Here is a 24745-nt window from a genome sequence, read left to right on the forward strand (position 1 = left end):
TCACTGCACTCAAAGACCATTAACAAATAATGCAGTGAAATACTCCAAGACTAATTAGTCAATTGGTACCAGGTCTGCTATCTGGTCGGTGTCATTAGCACTGGGAGTGTACCTTTGTCTGTTGAGCTTATTTACCCATGGAGCTTATTTACCCATGGAGCTTATTTACCCATGAGTGTGTTGTGCCTACCAGGATATTATGTGCTTAGGAGTAGGCAGTTTGAAATCACAAATTGGTGGCTACTTGTGACTCCTATGACACAGCTTTACATGTGGTGACTTGATGAATATCTACACACTAAACTGGTCTAAAATTACTTAGGCCTATAGCAGACAACCTACATTTCCTACCATTTACAGGACGACTACCTATCACTACAAGTGACAATACTGACTATTATAAGTTAATTACCTTATTCACAGTTCACTATTGGAGTGGTTCACCCTTTTTAGCCATTTTATACAATTGTTGTAGTACTATCTTGATGCGCCGTTGTTCTTGATTTAATAAAGCTTTTTTATTTTGCCAATTATTGGCTTTTATTGGTAATTGTCCTCCCACAGTGCTGGGAGCGGTTACTTGGTGTATCCTAAGTAGCTAATCAGACTAATTGGTCTTGGAGTATTTTACTCCTCTATATGTTAATGGTCTTTGAGTGCAGTGAATAGGGATATCTGGGGAATCCTGTGATTTCCCCACTTTTTTTGTTTCTGAATAAGAGAGGAGTCAAGAATGACACCCAGATATCTAGTTTGGGGTATTGGGATTATGGTGGAGCCTCTCTTGCAAGTGACAAATCTGGTATTGGTATACAGTTGGAGCATTCAGTTTTAGACATGTTAAGTTTAAGATAGTGAGTGGACCTCCATGAGGAGCTACTTAAAAGACAGTTAGTGACAAGGAATTGGGGAGAAGTGGAGAGGTCTGGAGAGGTCAGGAGATAAGAGCTTTGAGTATCATCAGCATAAAGGTGCTAGTGAAATCCAAATGACTGTATTAATTTACCAAGAGAAGAGGTGTAAATGGAGAAAAGTAGAGGTCCTAGAACAGAGCCCTGAGGTACACCAACTGTGAATGGCAGTGAAGAGGAGGATGTGGAAGCAATCGAAACACTGAAAGTGCGGTCAGTGTGGTAAGATGTAAACAGAGAGAGGGCAGTGTCACAGAGGACAATAGAATGAACGGTGTGCCCTTGAGATTTGGCGTTAATTAGGTTTTATTAGAGACTTTTGTTAAGGCAGAGTGGTTAGGAGAGGATTCAAGTGGTAGAATATCAAGGAGAGTTTAAAGAGAAGGTCCAGCATGTGGTTTATAAATGAGTCATTCAAAGAGTTTGGATGCAAATGGTAGAAAGGAGATAGGACGGTAAAGAGTTACTTGGAGTATATTTCCCTCCATCTTCATTATGACTTGTTTCACTAGAACGTCTGCCCTCTTGTGCCTGATCCTTGTAACCTTGACTCTTGCTTATTCCATTTCCTCACTCACTCAAATAAACACAGACCTTGGTTGGGTACAAATGGCCACAGCCTTTTAATAATCAAACAGTAATATTCCTGGACCTGGTCAGCAAGTAGCCTCAACCAGCTGAACCATTATTACTGTAGGCCCAGGGTTCGTAATACCTGGGGTTCCACTTAGGAGTACACATAGGCCCATGCATTTGACCCTGACCCAAGAGTTCCGTCAGTTGGACCCCTCACATACATTCCCATTTACCACCTGGGCAGAACTGACCAGCGCACAACCCTCCAGCTGTGACAAATATCACGACACCACCAACACCTTTAAAATACCCTTGTCTTTCCATTCTCTTTAGTTATTTTTTTGAGTATAAAATGTAACATGTTACATCATAACAATAAACACAAAACATAACAGGGGTGCGGGTGGGCCGCTACCTTTTGTGGTCCGATGAAGAGAGAGGTTGTTCACAAGACTTCCACCCCTTAAGTAATGCCCTCTCTTGTCATACTCCCCCCCCCCCCCTTCTGCAACACTACATGGCCCCTCACACCAAAGGTCATAAACCTTTACTTACATGGTCAGGGCTTCCTTTAATGAAATATTCTTGAGGTATTTAAATGTTTGTACAAACATAGTCGTTTTTATTGCTCCCATTGGTGCATGGTAGTGGGTGACACAGAAGTCGCCAGTGGGAGCAAACACAATTGTGTTTGAATTAGGCGCTGTGATTCCTCTGTCATGTTGCAGGGTCTCTTGACCCACATTTACAGTACACCACAGTGACTTGAAACTAAGACATTTGTCCTCCATCTTCTCAGAACTGCATGTTTGACACTTGTAACTGTGAGAAGAGCGAGGACTGCATGTGCGCTGCCCTCTCCTCTTATGTCCGAGCTTGCGCTGCCAAAGGCGTCATACTGACCGGATGGAGAAGCAAAGTCTGCAGTAAGTGATGGTGGATTTCAACTTTACATTCAAAATAATGCATTAATTTAAGAATTCAAGGTTAATTTGATACTGCCCCTGTGAACATAGTTATGGTGTATCAAGTCTAGCCCGGGTGAAATAGTAGTGACATTTAGACAATGTTCTTATTACCCATTTTTTATATTTTCATTTGTAGAGTAAAAGTGACCGAGATAGACGTGACATGTGGTCCATTAAGCCTGGTTTGTACAGTGACAAAGTGAGATAAGGAGACTTATGACCATTTGTGTTACTTCACCCCAACATCGTATGACAACAGAGACAGAAGGTCAACTTACTGTAGTCTTTGCTATTAAACTAACAGTAACATAGAATAACAGACATAGAAGGGAACATTCATTCTATCCTTCTCACTGTATAGTATAACACATAAACAAGACCACTGAGTATAATAAATTAACATATAATGTGATTCCATCCCTATGCAGACAGATACATTAACACCTGCCCAAAGACTTTGAACTACACCTACTCTGTCAGCACGTGCCAGCCCACCTGCCGTTCCCTCAGCGAGCCTGACATCACCTGCAGCATCAAGTTTGTTCCTGTGGACGGCTGCACTTGTAGCAAGGACTTCTACATGGATGACAGTGGCAAATGTGTTCTTGCTGCTGTCTGCCCATGTTACTACATGGGCTCTGTTGTACCCTCTGGGGAAGTCATCCATGACAATGGAATATTGTGGTGAGCGCAGATAAGGTAGACTTGTTTTGGAAACTAAGTGGACTAGTGAGTTTAATCTTTTACACTGCTGGGGAGGGAAAGAGGGTGGAAGCATGGGTCAGCTCATGTGTTGATTATCTTTGAAAATAAGAATAATGCCATTGGAGATACAAGGATTCTGGAACTCCAGAGATAGTGTGAATGGGGATAATTTAGTATACATATTCTTACCATTCTAGCTGTCCATCTCAAAAGAGGACTACCAATAATCCCAAAATCTATTACCTGAACTTTGCAGTTCTAGAGCACAAAGTTATCTATTTTTCTCATGCAGGTAATAGGTACAGTTGCTTGAAAATGACAGTTCTAGAGGTGATAGGCTCTAAACTTCTGCACATGCACATATTGATTAATATCCTTCAGGACTGATGGAGTTGTATCCCATAAGCTTTCAAACGGTAAAGGTAACATGCTTCTTTCATTAGCAATGCATTGCCGGACGCTCAAGTACTCTAGGAAGAAAACATTTGAGATAAACCTGCACAAAACGAAGCTCTGTCTAATCTAGTAATGTTAAGCTAATGTATCCCTCTACTCCACAGCACTTGCTCTCAGGGAAAACTGAGCTGTATCGGATCACCTCAGACAGGTAATGACATGACCTTGTTTTAATTCTTGCTCTACATACACATTATTACATTGCCACCTGAACATACTCATTTGTCTTCTCCCTTTCCCAAAATGGACATCATTACCATTAATACTACAGTAATTCACTTTTACACATCACTCTACTTTGTCTCCCCACCAGCCTGCTCTGCCCCAATGGTTTACTTTGACTGTAAGAATGCCACAGTGGGCACCAAGGGAGCCGAGTGCCAGAAGAGTTGCCAGACCCTGGACATGGAATGTGTAAGTGTTTTAGGAATTGATGGGTGTTGGTTGTGGCTTTGAAGAGATATTCATTCAAGGTGACATTAACTCCAAAAGACATACAGAAGTATAGAAAAGGAAAGATGGCACTAACAAACCTTAAATAGTTATAGAAAGTCAAGTGCATCAATGATTTTATTTGTTAAACATGTGAATATGTAAAACATACAGTATGAGCATAATAAAAATTAACCACAGTGAATAAATCAGTGTCAGTATAAAAGTGCACAATAAGTTATATGTTAATAAATGTGTTAAACACAGAAACACAAATAAAAAGAAAATCTATATTCTTGTTACCCTGCAGCCTGACTCTACACATACGAAGAAAGGCCAATTTGAAACAAGTATTAAACATTGGTACATGGGGACGGGGGAAAGAAACAAATAAGGTGTAATATTGTTGTCAAATTAGTAGACAAAAAAATCGAGGGGTCACGTGGGGCTGGAGTTCAGTGGCTGCAAAAGGCTTGCAGACGGGTAGCAATGGTCAGGTTAGGACTGGCAGCAAGCAAAGGATGGTCTGGAACAAAGCAGAGGTCTGGGCTAGAGGCTGGCAGAAAACGGCGGCCCATGAAGAGGCAGAGGTCAGGGCTTGGGAGAGGGAATGAAGTGAAATCCGAGCAGGGTCTGGAAAGCAGCAAAAGCAAGTACAGTAGTAACAGTAAAGTGGCAGCGAGCTTGAGTACTGGGAGAAAACCACAATAAATAGGCTACTGGGAGGAGGAAGGGGAGGTCGTATGTATGTCGTATGTAGGCCTGGCTAAGGCTAAGGAAGCAGGTGCAGGCAATGAGTCAATCAGGAAACTTAGGGAGTTCTCAGCAGTCCCAGTACCAGAGGGAAAGAACTCCTGGCTAGGTAAGGGGAAGGACCAGGGTTCAAGCCAGGGATATTCCCGATAAGAGGTGTGATATATACTCACAATGTTAAGGCTTGTTAGTTTCTTTAAGGCTAATTAAAGACCGATAATTGGGATCATGGACCATCTGAGGGACACACATGGCAACAGAGGAATTACAGTTAAAGCAAGTAACAACCTATAACAATGTGAGTGTACTGTTTCTCTCCCCTATTTTTTGTCTACTCATTTTATTAACAATACTATATCATATATTTTATTATCCTTTTCTTTTTTCCCCCTCTCCATACGCCCAAGGACTTGTACAGTATTTACAATACAGAAGTATAGGAAAGGTCATACAGAAACAGCACAATGATACTGTATGAATCCAGTTGATGATACATAATGAGAACACATTGAGGTATAACATAAATGGGCTATACTCAATTTATTTGACTTGTACTCTTTCCATGACTCCTACAGTACAGCACAAAATGCGTCTTAGGCTGCGTGTGCCCACATGGGCTGGTGTCAGATGGGAAAGGTGGCTGCATTGCAGAGGAACAGTGCCCATGTATCCACAATGATGCCACCTATCAACCAGGGGAGAAGATTAAAATGAGCTGTAATACCTGGTATGTCTAGTCATGTATTTAAAAAAAAAAAAAAAATGGGAAAGAAGAATATATATTGTATAATCGGTTGTGTGCAGAATGTATTCCACAGTTTAGGATAAGCCTAAATCTCACACCACTTTTCACAGTACTTGCAAGGACAGAATGTGGCAGTGTACCGACAATCCATGTCTTGGGACCTGTGCGGTGTATGGCGACGGACATTATATGACTTTTGATGGAAAACGCTACCGTTTTAGCGGAGACTGTGAATATACTCTTGCTCAGGTACAGCATTCTTGTCCATTCCTTGATCAGGATGTGATTGTGTGTTGAGATGGAGTCTCCTAAATAGATAGTAACGGAACATGTTTTACATAATATACTGCTTACACAGAGCTGTTCCATTCTAGGATCACTGTGGTCAGCATGGAAATAGCAGCACCTTCCGAGTCATCACAGAGAACATTCCATGTGGGACCACTGGCACCACCTGCTCTAAAGCCATCAAGGTCTTCCTGGGGGTAAGTACTGTAGTACACATACTGCTCTACTGCATGGTGGTTTGATTGTTCAAGCAATTTAATAGATAATGAATAATCGAGAATTTAGAGGGTAACCGCTTATCTCAGTGAATCAATATGTTGTGTTCCCACATGTTTCTGTTGGTTGGTGACCTCCTTGTCTCTTCTCCCAAATACAGAGCTATGAGCTTATCCTCACTGATGATCACTTTAAAGTGGTGGAAAGGGGCTTTGGAGCTGAGGCTCCCTTTAAGGTCCGACACATGGGTATCTATCTGATCATTGAGGCTGATAATGGGCTGATCCTTATGTGGGATAAGAGGACTAGCATCTTCATCAAGCTTAGCAAGGATTTTGCGGTAAGGTTAAGAGACACAATGTTAAGTACTGATTTGCTATTCATTCTCTTTTGTTGTCCATAAGCGGAGCTTATGAATTTTTCGCAAAGTGATCACACAAGTGATCACTATGATGGCACTTCCAGTTTTTTTTGGTATTGATTTTCAACTCCTTGTGGTACCCATAAGTAATAATGATGGGTTTCCACTTTATGTACTTTACAAGTTTAATATGAAAAATGGGGCCACCTCCTGTCTCAGGGGGTATTTGCAGCAGTGGAGGTCTGACCACCCATGTTTTTTAACCCACTTCATGTCACCAAGATCACGGACAGGGAGTGTAATTATTGCCGACATTACATGTAGTCCCAGTATGGTCCGTGAGTGACATGAGTTACCACCTAACTTTCTTGATCAACCATGTAATAGACAAGGTGTGCAGGCCCAATCTTTAATTCTCCCAGTGATATGGGACTTTCTCTTTTATTTTGAGGCATATTCAGCACCGTACAGGGCTTTATAGTTAGAATATTTTGCCAACACACAAAAATACATTATCCCCTTACCCAGGAGAAAACACCGCCTTTAAAGAAAAGCGGGTGTACTGTAACACCATGCATAGAATTAGAATTCACAGCAGATAAGAATCACTTTGCCCAGCTAGTCTGCCCATTTTCCTATCTTTAAAAAAAAATCCCCTTGCTCTTCTCCACAAATTGTAAGGGCCCAAGACATAGCTTAATCTAGGGCCCCTCCATGCCCATTTTTCTACACAACTCATATGGGAATGGGGGCTATGAGTCCTGGGGCCCTTCATGGTCAGGTGAGGACAGAAATGTGATATTAGTGTGTGGACCAGATCTCCTTTTGTCGCACAGAGGGGCTGATTCCGTGGCCCTGGCATTCTTACCCCTCACCCCCCACCCCCCCATGCACCGCTACGCAACAATTAGGGGCCCAGGACATAGGCATTTCCTCTCAACCCAGGGGTCTGGGACATGGCTGAGTTTTGGTATCATTGTCGAGTGAGGATTTATACTTTATTTGAGTGTGTGGGCAAAATCTTTTTTTACTCTATTCTAAAAATATAAGGTCTGCTTAACAATTCCCTCTTGGTCAATAACACACCACACCGTGTCCATCACCCCGAAATGTGTGCTCAATGTTGTAGTCTTGTTTTGAATTTGTTTGTACAAGCAAGTATAGCTGCTTGTAGCTTGGGAAATGCTACATGCAGTACAGTAATCTATCTCATGTCCATTCTCATCCCTCCCACTTCAAACCTTCACTTCAAAACTTGCATGAGTCCTGGACCTCACCCCATCCCTCATCTGTTCACTTAACAATTCTCTCTTGGGAAAAGTAAAACAACAGTAACATTAGGCTAATTTCAATTTTATATTCTATCTGTAGAATGAAGTATTCAAAATACTTTTATTCACCGTAGGGTTCAAGTACAGATGCAGGATGATCATATAGATCATATTTTGGGTTTAATAAAAACATAATTTTTTGGGGGCCGCCACGGCAGATCTGCAGTCTAGAAAAATGTCACAGGCCACTTTCAATGTTATACTCAGTGTGCTTCCTGCAAAAAATCCACGCCACTCCAGAGGCTGAAGCTAGCTGTCCAAAAGCCAGGGCGTGCAGCGCACAGCAAACGAGGAGAGCAGGTCTTGCAATAAAAAGTCCTTTATTGGGGAATCATATGGTGTGGAACAGCAGCAAACCTTCTACGCGTTTCGTTCGGATGAACTTTATCAAGAAGTGCTTCTTGATAAAGTTCATCCGAACGAAACGCGTAGAAGGTTTGCTGCTGACTTCTTGATAAAGTTCATCCGAACGAAACGCGTAGAAGGTTTGCTGCTGTTCCACACCATATGATTCCCCAATAAAGGACTTTTTATTGCAAGACCTGCTCTCCTCGTTTGCTGTGCGCTGCACACCCTGGTTTTTGGAGTTCCTATCCTACTTCAGCTGCACGCTCTGGAAGGGAGACCCTGGGAGAGGCAAGACTGTGAGTACATACCTGGGGCTAACCCGATGAGGAAAGGGGGGGTGTCCTTTGGCAACCTACACCGACCTTCAGGGTACCTTATGCCCTCTTAAGGCTTAGTACTGCTACTGTACAATTGATCATACCCAGCCTACACTCCCTTCCATCATATACAGCCCCAGCACTTTGAGCACCATTTCACAAACAAACCTTGAAGCTAGCTGTCATCTGGTGTGAAGTGTCTTCTTCAGTCTCCTCACTGCATCATCTTGTTAGCACCATTTACAGACCACAACTTTGCTCTATTGAGGTGAGGGTTGTGATCTTACCAACTGCGCCCTACTGTAGGTACTTATTGGCACATAAATATTGTGTTGTTTGAGGACAAGGGATCTCTCCTCACTAGTATAATCATCCAACCCTCTATGATTATCAACCCTTGGTTGCCTTTATAGAAAATGTTATATGTCTGAGTACTTTGAACACCATTATACATCATCGTTAATGTGTAATGAACTCCACCATTTGCATGGCTTAAAATGGTATGTAGCAACACCCAGTGGATCAAGAGAGGACTTCAAAACAAGATCTGTTGGTTCTACAGGCATGAAGGGTATGTTGTTTTGTTTCGATTTTACATAAAATAGGTGGTCCAGGACAACCCAGAAAGCAAATGTTTCCAGAACATAGGTTCAGGGAATATGGTCTATCCCCTCTATCGGGGGGCTTTGAATATTAGACTTTCGAACATGCGAATATATTGCTTATTTGGATTTAAAACTTTTCCAATTACAGGGAAAAGTTTGTGGTCTGTGCGGTAACTACGATGGAAATGGAAACAATGAATTTACTACCAGAAGTCTGTCTGTGGTAGGAGATGTGATGGAGTTTGGCAACAGCTGGAAACTCTCCCCAACCTGTTCCGATGCCAAGCTTACCAAGGATCCCTGCTCTGCTAACCCATATAGGAAATCCTGGGCACAGAAACAGTGCACTGTCATCAACAGCAAGGCATTTTCTGCTTGCCACGCTCAGGTATGCACGGCAGTTTACACAATAATGTAAATGATACACCCTCGTGTAGTAAGACTGAAGATGATGCAGATTATACATATTCAGTAAAGTGTTTGTGAGGAGTTCCCTGGAGAGCAGAAAATGTAAAAGGATTATAATAATAATAATATATATAGCAGTTATTGTTACCTTTAATTATTTTTGATAAAGCTATCCTTTCTGATAGGTTGACCCATCGAAGTATTATGACGCTTGTGTCAGTGACTCTTGCGCTTGTGACTCTGGTGGGGACTGTGAGTGTTTCTGTACTGCCATCGCTGCCTACGCTCAGGCCTGTGGGGAGTCTGGTATTTGCGTTTCCTGGAGGACCCCAAACATCTGTCGTGAGTATCGTACTGTCACCTAACCTAATAGCAAGGACACTTCATACATTATGTTGTTAATCACTCCTTCATTGAGTTTCATGTTAAGTGCATTTCTGCATTGTTCCACAGTCGTTGTCCTGCCTCCTCTGACTCAACAGTAGATTGAAATTTCAGATGCAGAAATATTTCTCATTAGCTATTTTGTACTGTGTTTTAATGTTTTTTCACTCACTTCTAATAATAGTGGTTGTTTTTCTCTGAAGCTCTGTTCTGTGACTACTACAACCCAAAAGGAGAGTGTGACTGGCATTACAAGCCCTGCGGAGCTCCCTGCATGAAGACCTGTAGGAATCCCAGTGGGAAATGTCTTCATAAGCTTTCAGGCTTGGAAGGTAAGAAAACACGCATTATTTATGCAGTTCATGCTACATAGTTTACAATGGAATTTCCTTGGCCTCTGTACCTGAAGATGGGCAAATGTCTCGTGAATATTCGATTGGTGGACGAATATTCGCGAGACTATTCACGAGAGAGCGAGACTATTCTTAGTCCCAAGTGCTATATATATATCCGCTCAAACAGACCTTTAAGGGACATGTGGGGGGCCTTGGCTCATACCTTCTCAGCGGGATATCCCAGCATCATCATCTCTTGGAATCATCTCCTGCAGGGTCCCGTCACCATGGTTCCGCGACGTCAAATGGCATTGTGTTGTTTTGACAACGGGATGTCACATAACTTCACAGCGCCATGTGGCATCACATCATGGCAACGTAGCGCCATAGGGAATCCCATTGTCATAATGTCACAACATCATGTGATGTCCCTTTCTCATGGCAACCTGCCACCATTTGACGTCGCGGAGCCATGATGATGGGACCCTGCAGGAGGAGATACCGGGAGATGCCAACGTATAAGGTAAGAGAGTTACAGAGGTCCCACTCTCTCCCCCCACAATCAGTTTAATTGTTGTGGGGGAGAGCGTGGACCTCTTTAACTGCGGGGCTCAGTGCAGTGGCACCGACTGCACCGCCATCAAGCCAGCAATGCCTGGAATTCTCATTGGAATTAAGGTAGGTGCATGTCATCTTTCAACAATTTAACCACGAATATTTTCACTTCGAGAATTCTCACTTCGAATTAGAATGTTGGCTATCAATTTGCCCATCTCTATTTGCAGTGGTTGACAAATCACCAAAAAATCTACTCGCCACACAAAAAAATCTACTCGCCACCTAGTACCAAACGTGTGCTGCTTGGGCCAATATTTACTCGCCCGGGGGTTAAATCCACTCGCCCGGGGCGAGCAAATGTATAGGTTTGTCGAACACTGTCTATTTGTACCTACTGTTTTTTCCCCAGTAGCTACAGTATAACATGCTGATTTGCATCTTCAGCATCTATGTTATTGTCATTGGAGGATAATCTTTTCTGACAAACTACAGTATGTTTTAAGAAGGCTACTAACTCTACAGAACATCTCCATTACTTTTCCTCTGGTTCTCGACAAATCCTTTTAAAACATACCTGTCTGTCCTCTTTTCCCCATTAGGATGCTACCCAAGCTGTCCAGCAGCGAAGCCTTATTTTGATGAGGATGATATGGAGTGCGTGGCTCAGTGCGGCTGTTATGATGATGAAGGAAAACACTACAAACTAGGATCCCCAGTAGACACTAAGGAGAACTGCAAGTCCTGGTAAGATATAGTTTATCTGCAGATGAACCTGGTTCAATTCCCGGTGTCAGCCCCTTGCGACCTTGGGCAAGTTACTTTATCTTCCATAGATTGTAAGCTAGGCAGGGACTCTGTCTGTAAAAAATGTGCTGCGTCCCGCGCACATACTGTACTGTAATTTTGAAGCGCTTTGTGTCCCATTGGGAGAAAAGAGCTACAGTATATGAAATAAAGTTGTTATTATTATTATTATTATTATTATCTGCATAGGGTACTAGTGCTCAACTACAGGCCTCAAGATCCCCCAACAGGTCAGCTTTTCAGGATATCCCTGCTTCAGCAAAGGTGGTTCATTAAGTAGCTTAGTCTGTGTTGAAGCTTAGATATACTGAGAAGCTGGCTTGTTGGGGGGGGGGTTCTTCAGAACTGGAGTTGAGTGAGCACCCCTGACATATGGGACAAATGACTCCTTCACATTGGACTCTTCGTTTCAGATCAGAAAGTGGATGTTATACTTGCAAACTTGCAAACTCCAGACATTTAACACATGAGCTTAAATTCTGCCTATTATGGGTGATTCAACACCCATTTCTCTTCCTTTAGACGTCCAACTAGATCATCAGCCCAATGTGAAAAGCAGATTGTGTTCATTACTATGGAGCATATTTCCCATGGCACCAACGCATATCTTTTTCTTTCCATAGTAAATGTACCATGTCAGGTATTGACTGCAAGTACAACAAGGAAGGTAAGGATGACAACATACCGGAGACATCCTTAGAAATTTGGTGATCATAGACTCAGGGGAAGTATAAAGATGTCCTTATGTTTTTCTAAAAGAGTCATAGATACATAAAACCTCTGTACAGCAGAAGTGGTGAGGATCAATACATTCCAAAATTCTTGGAATAAATACAGGGGAATCCTATAAATGTATGTATATCTTTATTTATACAGCGCCATCCAGTTACATTGCACAGCACTTCCCAGTAGTAATACACGTGACATAACATGATAACACATAGTGGGGAATAAGCGCTTCCGTCATGAAAGTAGCAATAGGAAAAGGAGTCCCTGCCCTGAAGAGCTTACAATCTAAGTGGTAAGTAGGGAAAACATACAGAAACAGTAGGAGGGTGTTCTGGTAAGTGCGTCTGCAAGGGGCCAAGGTCAGTGCATATGAGATGTATAGTATCAGTTAAGGGAGCTACCCAAACGCTTTGTTATAGCGTTGTGTTTTAAGAAAGATCTTAAAGGTGGAGAGAGGGTTCCAGTCGGATATTGAGGGGAAGGACATTCCAGAGGTGTGGGGCAGTGAGTGAGAAAAGTTTTAGATACTATAGGGGTAGACAGAAGACATCCTTGAGCAGAACGCAAGAGTCGGGCAGGTGTATAGCGCAAAATTACGGCTGCGATGTAAGGAGGGATTGTATAAAGTACTTAATACGAGTCTTTAATAGTCTATGATTAAATAGCACGTAAGAAAAATAAACAGATTACAGTAAATTGATAACATTGTGCGTACAGTATGTGCTGTCAGCAAGATCACAGATTATACAGGGTTATCTCTCTTATTACTTTGGTTTCCTTCTCTTCTGTCTCTTGTTTTGGTTCACAGCCTGCCACTGTGACTACCAAGGCAAAATGTACAAATACAATGATGTCATTTACAACACCACGGATGGCATTGGAGGCTGTATCTCTGCTATATGCAAGGAGAGTGGTACAATCTACAGAGACATCTACCAATGTCCCACACCTTCTATAACTCCATTCACCTTTACCACCACACCTGCCACTACTACTAAAGGTAGGTTAAGATGGCATACGTTGCAGAGTACATTAGGTGTATGGATGAGTCCGATGTTGCTCGATTTCATATCTTGAGAAGATAACTTAATACAAGGGGATCCATCACAGTAGACAATATTTTTTCAGCTTCCAGCATTCTTGTTGTCCATGCTTTTAATACACCTCAGAATTTGTATTTGAGTGTATGATCTCAATGCCGTTCTCTTGTCAACATGTGAATGTTTTCTTTCCACATCACTACCACCCTGTGTATCGGTGCATATAATATGCTATCACAAAACTTTGGGGCTGCAAACAAACAGGGTGCACATATTTTGGAGGACATACCATAGAAGTTTATTTGCTAGCTGAGGTTTGAAAACTCCTTACTCCACGTCTCTTAAAATGAAATTGCAACGGTGTATCTTGATCCTACTGTAAATTTCTACTGATTTATAATGCAGCATGTTGATGTTCAATGGCAGGATTTCTAAGTTGCTATACATAATTGTCTTTTGTTCTCTTTATTCTGTAGGAACAATAACGCCCCCGCCCATAACAACAATCTGCGTTAAAGAGGTTTGCCAGTGGTCTAGGTGGTTTGATGTCAGCTATCCTAAAGCAGGCATGGAAAGTGGAGATTTTGACACATTGGAGAATATAAAAGCCAATGGATTCTCTATCTGTAATCACCCACAAGATGTAGAATGCAGAGCTGAAAGGTTTCCCGATACACCACTGGCAGAGCTTGAGCAGAATGTACACTGTAACTCTTCCTTTGGGCTGATATGCTATAACAAAGAACAACTACCACCAATTTGTTACAACTATGAGATCAGAGTCCAATGTTGTAGCTTTGTGACATGTGGCACAGAGTCTACAACTGCCACCCCAGCAAACACCCCCAAAAGTACGACTACTTCCACTATAGAAAATACAACAGAAGAACCAACAACTACAACAGTCTCAACATCTACACCTCTAACCACAACGACCACCCCCAAAACTACGACTGCTATCCCAATTATAGAAACAATAACAGAAGAACCAGCAACTACAATAGTCTCAACATCTACACCTTTAATCACAACAACCAACCCCATAACAGCGACTACTACCACAACTATAGAAACTATAACAGAAGAACCAACAACAACAACAGTCTCAACATCTACACCTCTAACCACAACATCCATCTCCATAACTACAACTACTACCACAACTATAGAAACTACAACAGAAGAACCAACAATTACAACAGTCTCAACATCTACACCTCTAATCACAACAACCAACCCCATAACAACGACTACTACCACAACTATAGAAACTTTAACAGAAGAACCAACAACTACAACAGTCTCAACATCTACACCTCTAACCACAACATCCACCCCCATAACTACGACTACTACCACAACTATAGAAACAACAACAGAAGAACCAACAACTACAACAGTCTCAACATCTATACCTCTAACCACAACATCCACCCCCATAACTACGACTACTACCACAGCTATAGAAACGACAACAGAAGAACCAACAACTACACCAGTCTCAACATCTACACTTCTAACCACAACAACCACCCCCATAACTACGGCTCCTACCACAACTATAGAAATGACAACAGAAGAACAAACAATTTACACAGTCTCAACATCTACACCTCTAAGCACACCAACCACCCCCATAACTACGACTACTATTCCAACTATAGAAACAATAACAGAAGAACCAGCAACTACAACAGTCTCAACATCTACATCTCTAAGCACAACAACCAGCCCCAAAACTACGACTGCTATCACAACTATAGAAACTATAGCAGATGCACCAAAAACTACAACAGTCTCAACATCTACACCTCTAACTACAACAAGAACTGTGTCAACAACTACTACAAAAGAGACACCAACTGCAACTCCACAATCAACAAACCCTACAGTGACCCCATCTCCTCCCACTACTACAACTGTAAAGACCACAACTTCTCACACAACCAAAAAGCAAATCCCCACCCCCTGCTTCTGCCATGTAGATAATTCACTCTTCTTACGAGGTAGGTATTTATTTATCAAATATACAGTACTACAGTATTTAAATGTGTTCTGGGAAACTAAAATATATATGCTTATACAGTATAATCATAGTAATCATCAACTCATTGTCTAAGGGTGTCCTAGATTGTGATAACCTGTTTAGTCCTTCAAATTGTGTCTGCTTGTTTCAAAAAGCTAATACTCGAAGAAAATTATTTACTGAAAGTCCATTAAGGGTTGTCTTAGGTCTCCCACATTGCACAGCCTTATCTCACGAGTGTTCAACAGTATATTGTAGAGCCTAAAAATATGTAGAGGATTACTGAATTTATTTATAGATTTACATAAGGTGTTACATAAGGTGTCAATGAAAACCTGAATTAATTTGTTCTGCATATCAGTTAGATAAAAACAGGTGATTAAATGGGATGAATCTTTGTATCCATGATTTTTTTTTGCTGTTAACACTTTTAGTGTCCAGTAGTTTGGAAATGGTTGGAAATGTCTCATGCTTGATTACATGACAAATGCCTAACCCGAGGGGTTTTTCCATTTTATCACAGGGGAAGTCATTTACAACACAACAGATATGGCTGGCTGCCGTTTCTATGCAGTCTGCAATGATGTGTGTGAGGCTGAGAGGTTCCAAGTATCGTGCTCCCCTACAACAACTCCAAAACCCACCACTACTACTCCAGTATCAACCACTACCAAACCTCCAACGTCTACCTCTATTTCTACTAAGACTACCACTCAAAGTATAACAACTGCCGTAGAAGGCTGTCCTCCCAGAAAGGTAAATAACCAACGTAGGACTGATGAAGTTCAGTCCTCATTTCAGGATTTTAAGTGGGCAGTAAGACCCAGATCCATAGAGGGTTGTTAACTAAGGTTTTTTTAATGGGCCTTTTAAAAATCAGAGATTATTTTTCAAGAGCCTATCCACAAAGCTAAATATAAGCTAAAGCTTTGCATCATAAGTTAGCACTGCCTTGTGTTAGTTTGAAATAGCATGGCATGATAAAATAGAGAGGAGAGATGTAATTTGGTTATGTAAAGTATATTCAAATTAGGTAAATTAGCAAATTAGCACCAGGTAGCTCAGGTGTGTTTAGTTTTGTTCACAGGTATCTGTCCATGTATTGTACCGTATCAAGGAGTGTTTGGGGAGGTATATAAGGTACATAGGTATATAAATCACTTGGAAGTTTACAGAAGCAAACACTCTTTAATGGAACTCTGCCAATCTGAGCCTAAATTCTAGAAGAACTTTATGCAAGTTAGTGGTAACTTATTTTATTTTGCGCTGATGAATGGGTATTATTCCTCTCCTGAGCCTCTTGCATTCAGTAACTTGTCAAACTTACAGATGTAAAACATTTATACTTTCTCCTGCACGATCTCTTGCTGTCAGTCTCCCTCCTCATGGCGCCGCGACGTCAAATGGCATTGTGTTGCAATAACGAGATGTCACGTGACGTCACAGCGCCATGCAGTGTCCTGTTGTTATTCCACTACCACTTAGCGCATTTTGGAGACCATATACTTTGGACATTTGTCTTTGTGTTTACATTTTACCATATGCTACTTAAAGAATTGGGACATTTTGGGAAAGTGACAAATAATGACACAGCTTCACCCAAAGAAGTAATTAACATTTGCTGTACTGGACCTCTTCATAAAAAGCTATTTCATATCACAGATAAAAGAGACATGGATAATTAACAACTGCACAGTGGCCACGTGCCATGGAAACAATGTTGTTACTATTGAGCCCGTGAAATGTCCACCAGTGGAGAACGTGTCCTGTTCTAATGGTTTCCCACCAGTTAAAGTCTATAGCTCAAATGGCTGCTGCTTCCACTATGCATGTGAATGTAAGTACTCTGCTCCGGCTGAAATAAAACAGATAGCCAGCTGTACTGTACCTACTGTATATAGCATTCGCTATATCAAGTTTCAGTGCTTCGTACACAATCAAGAGCACTTACCAAAATGTACCTCATTCCGTCAACATACAGCTGGAGACTTCCATTGTCCATCTCCTGTTGTTATTGGAGAATTGATGATATATCTACTGTATGTATGAATTCGAACTTTATACACATAGTAGTTATAATAAAGTTATTTTTTTAAATGTATTTATTACGTCTTCCTTGATTGCATATACTGTATATATGTATTTTTAAAAAATGTTTTGTGTAGACAAATGGAATACAGAGTTGTGTTGTAATGTGCCCTTAGTACATAGGAAACTGCATATTTATGCTTCTTTTGTGTTGGCAAAATTTGGATGTTTAGGATAGCTTTTGTCATATAACAAACCAAAATAGATGCAAATCTCAAATATAACCTCTAGCTGTATAGGATGTTAGAATAGCTAGAATGCTGCTAGCGTTAATGAGACCTCTACATTTTTTGCTGGGAAATTAATACTCACTTACAGTATAGATTACACTGCAGTTTAGAATAAAAGGTGCTTCCCTCTGCATATTATCCTAAACTTGATCCCTGGCTTCTTTATGATTGATTGAGACTCATCCTATTTGGTCTCCAATAGGCGTCTGCCGTGGATGGGGTGACCCTCATTATGTCACCTTTGATGGAACCTACTACACCTTCCTGGACAACTGCACCTATGTCCTGGTGCAACAGATCACTCCTAAATATGACAACTTCCGCATCCTCGTTGATAACTATTTCTGTGATGCTGAGGATGGTTTGTCATGTCCACAATCCCTCCTGATTTACTATGGATCCAATGAAGTGGTGCTGACACGTGTGATGTACAAAGGAAAAAAGACCAACAGGGTAAGACAGGGTGATTTTTCCTACCTTCTAATACAGGGGTGTCCAACATTTTTTAATGTGGGGCCGGACCAGGAACTATTTATCACCCAGTGGGCCGGCGAGCCAGATTCAAAAACCTCACCGGAAGCAGTATCAGGAAGTGATGTCACGTGACCTTTGACACCACTGAAGTTGCAGGAAGTGACAATGAAATAGGTCTGGAAATGTGGTTTAAAACCCAAAATAAAAACATAAAGGCAACAATGAAATAATACCAAACGCTTGACTAAAATAAACACTTTCGCTTCTACTCACTTCTCAGTGAATGAAAGAAGCATATTGCAAGTCGACAGATCAATTGTGCAAAAGAGATCAGCCAGAGTGGAAACTAATGAAAGGAACAAAATATGGGCATTTTTTTAAATCATCTTTAAGAAGATGTACTTGTATTGCATTAATAACTTGTTAGTATTACATCTATTACAAGTAGTAACAAGTTGAACCCCCATTCCCCCACAAAGAGAAACAGAAGCAAACAAAATCCAAACACTGTACAGTATTTTCACAGCGATTTTTACCTGCTCCAAATTCCCGTTGGAGCCCAGGTCGTTCATGCTCTACTCTTGAGCATATTGTTCAGTCTTAGACAAGCTCACCTCTAGTGAGGTTCATAATTGGTGACATCCTGTTACAACAGGAACTATCCAGGCAAAAAGAGAGACGGGTGGCAAAACAACGGTTGTCAGGTCTCAATAATACAAGCATGCTCCAATCCACATGTAAGTGTACAGAAACAGTGTAAAAACAACAATGTGTACAAGTCTACTCTTATTAACCTTCCGAAAACTACAGTGAACACTGATTTCTTTAGTGTGATACTGTACTTGGCATGGTTTTTGCTTGCACAAGTTATTAATATCTGCCAGCACACTTGATGTGGTAATGCAGAGTATTCCAGAGAGATGTGGTGATTGTATTGATCCTGTGGTATCAGTATGGACTTCCACCCATCAGGTAAAGTCCTAATACGTAAGGTACAGCCTGACAAGTGTAGGTGCTGCCATCATGCTCCAAGTGCAGCTTCAAATGCCTCTCAGTAATGCCATCTAATGCCAGTTAATGCCTCGTATACCTGGTCAAGTCACCATATGTAAGGTACTTCCTCAGGCGTGCAGGTGCTGCCATCATATGCCACGTGCAACCTGAAATGCCTCAGTAATGTCAGGCGCCAGCCAGCAGACTCCAGCCAAAGGACCATCCTCCCCTGCCCGCACTTACCTTTCGCTCGTGCCTCTTGCTCCCGGTACCAATGTCGCTCTCTCCAGTCACTGATGACCTGCTCTTCAGCAGCCATTAGGAAGCTGCTATGCGGCTGGGTGAGGCACAAGGGGCGGGAATGAAAATAAACAGTGTTTAAATGGCATTTTGTTTTGGCATTTTTCATTTGTTAAAGTTTGGACAAAAATGCCATTAGATTTTTTTTTTAAAAATGTGAATACATAAAAATGTGAAAATTAGTAAAAGTTTGCAAGTTTACAGCAACAACAAAAAAACAAAACAAAACAACCTGCTAACTCTATTGAAACAGATTAGCCCATTTCTAACAAGGATCACTAGTGGGCGGATCGAATTCCAGGTTGAACCAGCTCCAACGTGACATGGGATGGAATGTCCTATTCAGACTGAAACCATCATATCCCTAAACAGAAAACTCACCAAGAAAGAAAACATGACTCTGTTATTTATATATACTGATGTAGTAAGATTTACTGCCTTCGTTGTTACAGCCACACGCCGGTAGCTCATGATGGAATATATGAAAAATTTATTCGGATGGTCTTTTGTTTTGTATTTCATCTCTCACCTTTACCTGACATCTAGAGGGGAAAATATATATATATATATATATATATATATATATATATATATATATATATATATATATATATATATATATATCATATAAAAATATTACTTGTGAGCACATTTGCATGTCTTAGACAGGTCTGCAACCCTGCCCTTCACCTTTATCACCTAGCCTACAGCACTTCCACTGCAGCAAGGGATTCTGGGAAATGACATGCAAATGAGCACACAGTGCCACCTTTTATCTCAATACCACATTACATGGTTAAACCCTTAAGCCAATGCATGCTGCTTTACACATAGCTTCTAAACATAGCCTGGGATGAGATGCAAAGCCAATAAACCCACTCAAAGACAGACTGTTTCGACCTTATGGGTCTCGTCAGTGTGAGGTTGGTTGTACTGGCTTTGCAACTTGACACATGAAGTAGGTCTTCACCACACATTATTTAAGTTATATATATTTTTTAATATTCGGGGTCCACGCTCAAACCGTGTTATATGCGGATCCGCGTTATAGCGGATCGCGCTATAAAGGGGTTCAGCTGTAATATTTTTATATGCTACAGTATATGCTATACGGTGGAGGATTTTTAGTCACCTTTTCACCCACAATAACTTAAATAATATATGAGCTTGGAGGGGTTGTGTGTGTTTGTAAATGGCAATTGGTAACCAATTGTTTGGAGGTTGATGGCCCCTCTGTGGTTTTAATCTCGCTCATCCCACTTTTATATAGCAAGTCTTGTTATGCACCTTTGAATGACCAGTCTATTAAAACATTTATCCCTCCATTAAAGAGGTTAAGAGAACGTTTGCAGGTTATAAAGTATTAGGACCTGTAAGCAGGGTATATATTGGCATGATTTTAGGCTTAAAAACACTTGAGTCAAATATAAAGTTTCTTTATTCTGGCCCCACACTGATACCTGCTGCTAAGGTGGGGGTCTGAGTCCTCTGTTTGTGGGTGGTATGCCACACGTGACATTAGGTCAGACAATGGGACACAAACTACAATGATGTTTGTAATATAACTGTTTTTATATAGCAAGTATGGATAAACCTTAGGTACCTTGTGACCCATAGCAAAGGATCACTACATTCATATTATAACGCATCAACATAACATTCCCGATAAATACTACATGGGTGCATATCAGTGTCTGATGCTGCGGACACCCAATCCTGGGTATGAAGCCCTGTGTGATGGTGCCAGCACACCATTGGAGCTTGTTAATGCAAATAAGTGTAGCAGGCCTGTACTTCACAAAAACACTTTGGTACCACTTTTATCTGAAACTGTTGTGGGTTCCCTCCAACGGTGTTCGCTGCTCAGTGCTGCTTTCACTCCAATGATCTACTGGGCCTCCCTGCACGATCTGCTATTCTCCTTGCAGTCAATGCCACTCTTTTTAGCAGGACACGAACTGGCCTCAGGTCACCCGAGATCAATCCTGAAGTCCTCCAGGCTTGTGCAGATCTGCTGTAGCAGCTCTCCCCTTGCATGTCCTGCCAGGGACTCTTAGAGAGCTCCTTTCTTAGTTCCGCCTCTCCAGAGTCCAATCTCATTGGCTGAGGACCTGTCCATCTCAAGTCACATTCTCCTGTACCAAAAGTGGCACCCTGCTGCAGCACAGCAAGCAGGGAATTGTAGTTTCCTATTGCAGCCAAAGGGCAGTATATGTGTGTCAGCTGCCTAGATTTACAAGAGGGGTTACACAAAGAATTTGATTAAATAACCTTTACTAATGAGAAGAGAGACAGATAAGTATTTACAGTAATTATATCATTTGTAATTTTGGATATACTGTAGCATTGGGTCTTTTAGTGTTTTGTTATACACATCTAGAGGAAGACAACAAAAGTTACTTCCCATCTGTCCTGATTATTCCGAATTTGTTTTGTGTTGCTTTACAATAATTCAGATGACCAAAGCGATACTCGGAGTATGGTCATTCTGTGACAGCATGAAGGCTGACTCTCTCTATCTTCTGCCAACAGATTAGGTTCAACCAAGATTGGATTACAGCAGGATTCACCACAAATGGCATTACTGTCTCCAGTGCTGGTATCAACATGGTGGTGGAGATCCCAGAAATCGAGGCTTACATCACCTTTAATGGAATGATCTTTGTGATCAAATTGCCATTCAGCAAGTTTGGCTACAACACAGAAGGACAGTGCGGTATGCAACCAAACCTTTCTTCTTACCTTGACTTACTGTTAATTAATCGTATAATCTGTGAGACCTTTTTGTTGAATACTATACTATTGAATATTAAAATTAATTATTTAGCATTTGTTTATTTTCACATAATTTCTTCCTGGTACTATTTGTTTGGCCAGTTTGAAAGTCCTTCATTGTCATTTTGAAATGCAAGCTTTCAAAACCGTGTAAAAACTTCCATAAGATCTTGAAACCGGATAACAAATACTCGAGGACTTTGTGTTTTCCGTATCCACCTAATACATTTCTCTTCAATTTCCTCTATTTAGTCCAAATAAAAAAGTTATCGCTTAACAGTGAAGTACTCGTTTACTCTTGCTTTATGCAAACTTGTAGAATCTCGGTCTTGAAGTGTGTTTTTGCCATTGTCCTGAGAGATTTCAATACCCCTTCACCTCCTTTATTCACTATTTCATCTCACTCAATGACTGCATTTTCTTTATACCTGTACTTTATGGACCAAACAGGCACTTGCTCCAACAACAGCACTGATGATTGCCGACTGCCAAATGGTAGAATCATTGCAAACTGCTCTGAAATGGCTGGCAAATGGAATGTCAATGTGCCGGATAAACCATACTGCAATTTGCCATCGCCGACATCTCCGACTCCTACATCTCCGACTTCTACATCTCCGACTCCTACATCTCCGACTCTTAGATCTCCGAGTCCTACATCTCCGACTCCTACATCTTCGACTCCTAAATCTCCGACTCCTACATCTTTGACTCATACATCTCTGACTCCTACACCTCTGACTCCTACACCTCTGACTCCTACATCTTCGACTCCTACATCTCTGACTCCTACATCTCTGGCTCCTACATCTCTGACTCCTACATCTCCGGCTCCTACATCTCCTTCCAGCGCAACTCCACCATCAACATGTCCACCTTCACCACTCTGTGATTTGATCTTGAGCGAGTAAGTAACATCCTTCACAACTTCTAGGAATTATTTGATATTAATGGCTGACCCCAATTACTCATGGAAGAAGTAGTACACTGTTATGTTTCCACTTTGCCTTAAGATTGACCGGCTTTATGGACCACATATCTTTTCAGTATCTCTGTTCCTGCTGTATCTAGTGTAAGTTCACAATGTTAGTGTCCCAAAGCTGCTGTTTGTCTGTATGTTACTATATGATTGCAAAAGTACTGTTTCTTCTGTCTCTGCATAAGTATGTAACACATTACTATGAACTTAAACCTTTCTCTATCTCTATCTTGATCTCATCTTGTGGTGGGAAGGACTGACACAGTGGGTCAATGGTCTCGTATGTCTGTTTCTCACAATATTACTGTGTGGTGGGAGCAGCAGACATAATGCACAACAGATGCACTGTCAATTCTTTGAAGTACACACCTGCTCCTGTGTTGTGTTTGAAGGGTCTTTGCCGAATGCCACAAGAAGATACAGCCAAAGCCGTACCATGTTGGCTGTGCTTTTGATGCCTGCCGTGTCAGCAATGACTCGGTGCAGTGCTCCAGCCTAGAGATCTACGCTACCTTGTGCATTTTCAGTGGAATTTGTGTGGACTGGAGAGGAAAGACTGGAGGCCATTGCCGTAAGTAATATAGAGGGGTTCCACCTTTGCAGTGGAAGGCATTGATGTGTCTTATCTGCTGCTCTCTTTATGAAGGGAAACCCTAATACATTCTGCCTTCTCCAATCTTAACAGTCCTGAGTAAGGAAGTATTCAATGATAGCTTGCTGTCATTGTCCTTTACACAGAACAATATTATTAGGAGTGAATGATCTGATGTGATCCAGTGGAAGGACCATCTTACCCTTTCACATTTTTGATCATAAGGAAAATGCTTGATTTGAGTTTTCATATAAATATAAGATGTAGCAAAGATCATTGCACGTGATATTAAGTTATTGGGGGTAACTCTGCGTTATCACTTCCATTAAAACCTATGGAAAATGTGTGATATTCTATGTTATAATACAATATTCTGCGTCATCAGCGGGTGCAATAATCTTTGATATATATATATATATTTATATAATGTTTTATTTTATATATGACAAATAATACATGGTTACAAATACAGTTACATAAATTAACAGGGTATACATTATATACAAGACATTGCATGCACAGTTAGAGAAGATGTATATTATAGGCTTATGTAACAGTTACAGACCAGATTAAAATGTGAGACAGCCTTAGTTTTGAAAGAACTTAAACTGGTGGTGGATGTGAGAGTCTCCGGTAGATTGTTCCAGTTTTGGGGTGCACGGTAAGAGAAGGAGGAGCGGCCAGATACTTTGCTGAACCTTGGGACCATGAACAGTCTTTTGGAGTCAGATCTCAGATGATAAGTGCTGCATGTGGTAGGGGTGAGGAGCTTGTTCAGATAGACGGGTAGCTTGCCCAGAAAGTATTTGAAGGCAAGACAGAAAGGTGAACTTTGTGCCTAGACTCGAGTGATGACCAATCTAGTTCTTTATATATATATATATATATACATACATGTGTATGTCTCTGTGTGTATAATTGGTATTATAATATTAACCCTCCATGGGGTAGTTTATCAATCCTATGACTGGATTGAAGGAGAGATGATGATCTAATAGCTTTTCTCTTTCTTCTTGCT

At 41.1% G+C, this 24745-nt stretch overlaps 1 protein-coding gene across 1 annotated transcript in view; it reads left to right on the top strand.

Moving 5' to 3' along the window:
• Nucleotides 1–24745, top strand: part of LOC142463950 (mucin-5B-like) — a 79111-nt gene that overhangs the window by 26179 nt on the left and 28187 nt on the right. Inside the window, exons 17-37 of the mRNA XM_075566860.1 lie at nt 2287–2413; nt 2884–3139; nt 3721–3767; nt 3930–4030; nt 5377–5528; nt 5657–5795; nt 5921–6031; nt 6211–6390; nt 9161–9400; nt 9606–9762; nt 10008–10136; nt 11297–11441; nt 12125–12168; nt 13039–13230; nt 13747–15276; nt 15820–16052; nt 16959–17133; nt 17817–18067; nt 21914–22097; nt 22607–23063; nt 23528–23706. Coding sequence (XP_075422975.1) covers nt 2287–2413; nt 2884–3139; nt 3721–3767; nt 3930–4030; nt 5377–5528; nt 5657–5795; nt 5921–6031; nt 6211–6390; nt 9161–9400; nt 9606–9762; nt 10008–10136; nt 11297–11441; nt 12125–12168; nt 13039–13230; nt 13747–15276; nt 15820–16052; nt 16959–17133; nt 17817–18067; nt 21914–22097; nt 22607–23063; nt 23528–23706 — 5029 coding nt within the window. The remainder of the gene's footprint in view (nt 1–2286; nt 2414–2883; nt 3140–3720; nt 3768–3929; nt 4031–5376; nt 5529–5656; nt 5796–5920; nt 6032–6210; nt 6391–9160; nt 9401–9605; nt 9763–10007; nt 10137–11296; nt 11442–12124; nt 12169–13038; nt 13231–13746; nt 15277–15819; nt 16053–16958; nt 17134–17816; nt 18068–21913; nt 22098–22606; nt 23064–23527; nt 23707–24745) is intronic.

Source organism: Ascaphus truei, chromosome 12, assembly GCF_040206685.1.
Source record: "Ascaphus truei isolate aAscTru1 chromosome 12, aAscTru1.hap1, whole genome shotgun sequence".
Lineage (NCBI taxonomy): Eukaryota > Metazoa > Chordata > Amphibia > Anura > Ascaphidae > Ascaphus > Ascaphus truei.